This window comes from Colobus angolensis, unplaced genomic scaffold (genome assembly GCF_000951035.1).
Source record: "Colobus angolensis palliatus isolate OR3802 unplaced genomic scaffold, Cang.pa_1.0 Scaffold314, whole genome shotgun sequence".
Taxonomy (NCBI): Eukaryota; Metazoa; Chordata; class Mammalia; order Primates; family Cercopithecidae; genus Colobus; species Colobus angolensis.
The window spans coordinates 1946344-1952627 of NW_012116422.1; the positions used below are offsets into that span (position 1 = coordinate 1946344).

Here is a 6284-nt window from a genome sequence, read left to right on the forward strand (position 1 = left end):
CTTTTCTGGGAAGTTGTCCTAGTCTCCACCATTCTGTGCATATAGCACTTGCCCTTCTGTACTGCGGTCACCTTTACTTGTTTAGCTACCCTCATGATGGGGATGATCCTGGTTTTGTAGAGGTGAAACTTATATACCATTGGGGGGGCCCTAAAAATAAACAAAACAAATAATTAAAATGACAAATCCCAACACATTACTAGAGACTTGGAGATTCAGATTCTCCTTCTTAGATCTCTCTGGGTAACTTATTAGAAATGCTTACACAGATTTGCTTCCTAATACCTGGGGCCCATGCTTTCTACAGTCTACAGTAACAGGACTGGAGAAAAACACCCGAAACTCTTATGAACAAGAAATTGTCGATCCCACAGAAGCCACTGTAAAACCGAAGAGGAAAGATGGACCGAACCTGAACTGGTTCCAATCTAAATCCTTCTTGGGATTACCCCTACCCAACCCCCTCCCTCACCACACTCCTCTTATGAGGGAACCTTACCATAACTCTCAGCAACTACCTGTTCTCGCAGGAGGCCATGCAAGCGAAGGGCCCTGAAGCTTAAGATTTATTAGCTTCATATAAAGGTCTGAGCGGACCTTTCAGGCCAGGCAGCGTAACATTTGCCTGTGTTCCTTGCATCCAGGTTAGGACCTACCACAGGGTAGGTGCTTGGAATGTGCTGGGGATTAAAGGCTTAAATCCTGCAGGCCCCTCAATCTGATCTAAGGACACGAGTGGCTTAGAGAACGGCGCGACAAGGCTGACCGAAAGAAAACAAGATGGTGTGGCTGGGAGTGGGCTCCTTCCCTCTGCTGGTGAGGGTGTGATCTTAGACTCTTGACAGAACCGGACATAAGGGCCGCGTTCCAACGGCGGCCTTCTTCCCTATCGGGGACAAGAACAGAAAGCACCCTGTGGGATCTGCAGAACAGCTCGCGTCTCACTCCAGGCGCCCGACAAGGTGGAATGCAAGCCACCCCACTACCGGAAGTGTCTTTGAGATTAAGAAAAACGGCGGAAGTAGGCCGCAGCACTTCCTCAGTATAGTCCCTCAAGTCGGCTCGCCTACTTTCTACGGGAAAGGGAGGTGCTTCACATTTCCATACAGCTGTGCAGCGCCGCGGGTTCCATGCGCAGGCTCGGTTGGCCAGTTGCACCTCCCAGCCATCTTCTAGCTACCCAGTACTTTCCCAGGTTCTCGAGCCAGGACGTGACGTATTCATACGTACTGGGTGCGGGACCTGAAGGGGAAAAGCGGTTGAGCCGGGATATCGCGAGAACATTCCGTTCATTCGTAGTTCTCGTGCTGCGGCTCAGCTCTCGTCGCAACGAGATCTTTCGAGATCTTCTCCGCCCCCGCTACCGGCGCCTCCTCTGCGGCCACTGAGCCGGAGCCGGCCTGAGCAGCGGTCTCGGTTGCAGTCCCCACTGGAAGGACCTAAGCGCTCGCGTGGACGCCGCACGCCCCTCAGTAGCCTCGGCCCAAGAGGCCTGCTTTCCACGCGCTAGCCCCGCCGGGGTCCGTGTCCTGTCTCGGTGGCCGGACCCGGGCCCGCAGTACCCAGCGCCATGTCGGTGGTGGGCATAGACCTGGGCTTCCAGAGCTGCTACGTCGCTGTGGCCCGCGCCGGTGGCATCGAGACTATCGCTAATGAGTATAGCGACCGCTGCACGCCGTAAGTGTGGGCCGGGCCGGCCGCGTGCACTGGGGTGAGGAGCTAATGGTTGTTCCAGTCTGGGACCCTCGCTGCTTGGGGAACGCGGGCCGAGGAGTCGCCTCCGTTCCAAGCTGAGGTCCCGGTGGGTCAGGGAGGATACTAGGGGCCGCGACCCACTATGAGCGTGGGTGTGTGCTAAGCGCGAGGCCTTTTTCCCGGCGACCAGCCGGCCTAAGGAAGGCTTCTGGCCGGTACTCGGACCAGCGGAGGGCACGGATAGGAACTGGAAGGACTGCAGGCGTAGGATGTAAACGGATCGCGGTCGTTTTCTGGAGGGCAGAGACCAGGCCCAGGTCCTACTGAGTCTTTTGAGTCCAACAGAGAGCTCAGAACTTTGCACACAGCAGGCGCTTAATAGTTGAATTGAACGGGTTCTGGGGCTTGCCAGCCTCGAGACCATGGAGCGGTCAGCGTCCCACGTGAGTGGGGGCGGGGCAGCGCCCGGAAGAGAGTGAGCTGGAGCAGCCTCAGGCCCGGATTCCGGGTGGACTCGAGATCTTGAGATTGGGGTGGCACGGATAGGAATTTAACAAAACCGGTGCTCTTACGATAACTTTACAATCGCTTTTGTTTTCCACATTATTTCGGGGTATTGTACTATATTGGGTCATTCTCTTGTTTTGTGGACGTTAACCCCTCAGTAGGGTTGCACTTTCATGATAATGCATTCTAACCAGCGTGTTGGCCACTGTTGTTAGTGGCTCAAGGGCCCTCCTTGACTTATAGAACCCATAGTAACTTTTGGGACCAGCATAGACATGGCTCTAAAAAATGGTGAGTCACTCAGGTCATTCATTGGTTACAGTAAAAGAGTCTGCCTTTTCAATACATGTAGATACATTTTAATCCATTGTCATGTTCTTAGACAAAATCTTGTAAGAAGTTCTGTATTTTCCATTCAGGGTCTCAATTTTTTTTCTTTTTCTTTTTTTTTTTTGAGGCAGGGTCTCACTCTGGCTGCAGGCTGGAGTGCAGTGGTGCGATCTTGGTTCACTGTAGCCTCGACCTCCCTGGCTCCTGGCTCAGGTGATTCTCCCACCTCAGCCTCCTGAGTAGCTGGCATTGCTGGCCTGCGCCACCATGCTTGGCTAATTTTCTGCATTTTTAGTAGAAATCGGGTTTCACTATGTTCACTCAGGCTGGTCTCAAACTCCTGGTCTCAACCAGTCCTCCGGCCTCGGCCTTCCGGAGTGCTGGGATTACAGGCATGAACTGCCGCGCCCTGTCCAGGGGCTCAGTTGTTACTGATTGATTGATTGAGACGGAGTCTCGCTCTGTCGCCCAGGCTGGAGTGCAGTGGCATGATCTCGGCTCACTACAACCTCGGCCTCTGGGGTTCATGCGATTCTCCTCCTCAGCCTCCTGAGGAGCCTCCTGAGGAGCTTGGTGGCGCGTGCCACCAAGCCCGGCTAAATTTTGTATTTTTAGTAGAGAGGGGGTTTCGTTGAGTTGCCCAGGCTGGTCTCGAACTCCTGACCTCAAGTGATCCTCCCTCCTCGGCCTCCCAGAGTGCTAGGATTACAGGCGTGAGCCGCGGTGCCCGGCCCCAGGGGCTCAATTCTAAGGTCCATTATTTTCACCCTGAATTTTTGTCACATTTCTTCAGCAGGTTTCAGCCAAACTAGATTGTTCAGAAGTCTCACATTTCCCTTCTGATTGTCAAATTTCTGCACCCTCCCCACCTCCTAACCCAGGTGCTTCCCCTGAAAACTCATCCCAGAAACCAAAACTGTAGTTTACTGTCCCTTTGCTGAGTTTAGTCTTGTTAGCAGCTCTATTAAGGTGTCTTTTTTTTTTTTTTGAAAAGGAGTCTCGCTGTTCCCTACGCTGGAGTGCAGTGGCGTAATCTCGGCTCACTGCAGCCTCTGCCTCCTGGGTTCAAGCGATTGTCCTGCCTCAGTGTCCTGAGTAGCTGGGATGACAGGTGTGCGCCACCACGCCTGGCTAGTTTTTGTCTTTTTTAGTAGAGACGGGGTTTCACCATGTTGGCCAGGGTGGGCTTGAACTCTTGATCTCAAGTGATCCGCCTACCTCGGCCTTCCAAAGTGCTGAGATTACAGGAGTGAGCCACCGCACTCGGCACAGTTTTATTAAGGTTTAATTTGTATACTATACAATTTATCCAGTTGAAGTGATCGTTTTTAGTGTAGTCACAAAACAGTGCAACCATTACTGTAATCAATTTTAGAACATTTTCATCACTCCCCCCAAAAGCCCTGTGCCCTTTAGCAGTCTATTTTCCCTATTTGTACTTTTTAACAATGGGTAGTCTAACTTGCATCTCCAGGGAAGTGTATTGTGTTCTTTTTTTAAGTATTAAAGTTTGTTTTTAAGCATTTTAGTATTTATTTGAGAATATCTTTGGATCCGTGTTTTCTTGGTCTGTAAAATGTCTCCCCCAAGGAACTGAAAAAGCTAAAGTGCTGAGTTAATGTATTTAGTGGCTTGGTCCTTTCCTGCCCTGTGATTGAACACACTTTAGCTCCAAAGGAGGCACAGGAAGAGAATCCCAAGTATTGGGAGGAACAGTGTTCCTATCCTTTCTTTTAGATTATTATCCCATGCTTCTGTTTTTCTTTTAGAAAGACAGTAGCTGCAACAATTATACCATGAATTGTATTTGAAACTGAGTTGTTTCAAATAAAAAATTTGCCTCAAAGACACTGATGTTATGACCCCATACACCATGAAATTGTAATAAGAAAATTTCATTTAAATACTTTAATTTTCCTTACATGTTTTCTTTATATTTTCTTTCCTAGTTTTCATTGACATACAGGCATGCCATACATTTCAAGTAATTTCTGAACTATATGACTTTGATTCACTTTGATTACTCTGTGTTGGAGTCTTGGGCTAAATAGAAAATGGTAGCAGGAAGGTTGATTTATTTTATTTTTTTGGTAGCGGTTATGGAGGAAGGGATTTGGAGCTCATACGTACAAAAAGACTGCATGTTGTGGGTTTGTTTTAACGTGAGAGTGGAAATGAGATGCAAGTCTTAGAGGGTTTGCTATGGTGGAAGTACCTCGTTTTCAGATCGTGGGTGTAACAATCTGGATTAGGTTTTTGAGGAGCCAGTGGAGTCTCATCCAGAAGAGACCCTTGATTTTCCACCCAATTTAGGCTTCCTTCATTTTATCAGATGTTGAGTGCCTCTGATGTGGTAGCCATTTTTCTAAGAACTGGAGGTACTGTCGTGAACAAATAAGATCATGTTATTATGGACATGGCTGATGGATTAAACTAAATACTAGTTTAATATATATTAAACAAAAATATATAGTAATTACTAATGTGGTAAAGGGCAAGGTGGAAAAGTACAGAATACAGTGAGAGTATAGAATAAGCGGGTCTAATTTAAATTGGATGGGAGGATTTGGCACGATAGCTTATGCCTATAATCCCAGCACTCCGGGAGGCTGAGGTAGGAGGATCGCTTGAGGTCAGGAGTTCGCAACCAGCTTGGCCAACATGGTGGAACCCTGTCTCTCCTAAAAATACAAAAATTAGCCAGGTGTGGTGGCCGGCACCTTTGGTCCCAGGTACTCTGAAAGGTGAGGCAGGAGAATCACCTGAACCTGGTAGGCAGAGGTTGCAGTGAGCCGAGATCATGCACTGCACTCCAACCTGGGTGACAGAGTGAGACTCTGTCTCAAAAATAAGTTGGATAGAAGGTGCTTTGAAAGAAATACCATTTGAGACCTGAGGATGAGTAGGATTTTGCCTTGGAGGTCACAGTAGGTTTGAGGAAGTGTTGTTGCAGGCAGAAGGAACAGCAAGTGGGAAAGACGTGAGCAGCAAGAGCTGCATCCTTGATATATTGAAGAGCAGCCATGACTCTCGCAGCTGCTTAAGAGAATGCTGTGAGATGAATCTGAGGAATTAGGCAGAGCCTTGTAAATAATAATAAGGATTTTTATCTAGGTGTGGTGGGAAGTGATCCAGTATTTATTTTTTGAGACGGAGTCTCGCTTTGTCACCTAGGTTGGAGTGCAATGTTGTGATCATGCACGTACACGTGGCTAATTTTTGTATTTTTAGAGTTTCGCCATGTTGGCCAGGCTGGTCTCGAACTACTGGCCTCAAGTGATCTGCCCGCCTTGACCTCCCAAAGTGCTGGGAATACAGGCTTGAGCCACCATGCCCGGCCTGTAAAATTCTATATTATGGCTCTAACATGTTTTCTTCAAACAGGTTATTTCTAATTTTTTGCTGTTACCAATAGTTCTTCAATAAGTAGCCTTACATATTTATGTTACAATGTTAATGCTTTTGTTTTTGTTGTATAGATTTCCAGAGGTGAAGTTGCTAGGGTAAGGGATATACTTTATATACTTAAAGTTTCAGTAATATTGCCAGAATTCTTTACACAAATATAAGGGATTAATTTGCAGTAGGAACAGATGTGATTTCTCTACTTCTTTGGAGATTATGAGAATTATAATGAGTTAAAACTATAACTCATGGCTGGGCGCGGTGGCTCAAGCCTGTAATCCCAGCACTTTGGGAGGCCGAGACGGGCGGATCACGAGGTCAGGAGATCGAGACCATCCTGGCTAACA

The 6284-nt window shown here is 48.0% G+C and overlaps 1 protein-coding gene across 2 annotated transcripts in view; it reads left to right on the top strand.

Moving 5' to 3' along the window:
- The first annotated feature begins 513 nt into the window (after nucleotides 1-513).
- The window catches only part of HSPA4 (heat shock 70kDa protein 4), a 58813-nt gene continuing 53042 nt past the window's right edge, over nucleotides 514-6284 (top strand). For both annotated transcript variants that reach the window (XM_011951097.1, XM_011951099.1), the window contains exon 1: nucleotides 514-1677. In XM_011951097.1, coding sequence (XP_011806487.1) covers nucleotides 1571-1677 — 107 coding nt within the window. In that variant the 5' untranslated portion in view covers nucleotides 514-1570. The remainder of the gene's footprint in view (nucleotides 1678-6284) is intronic.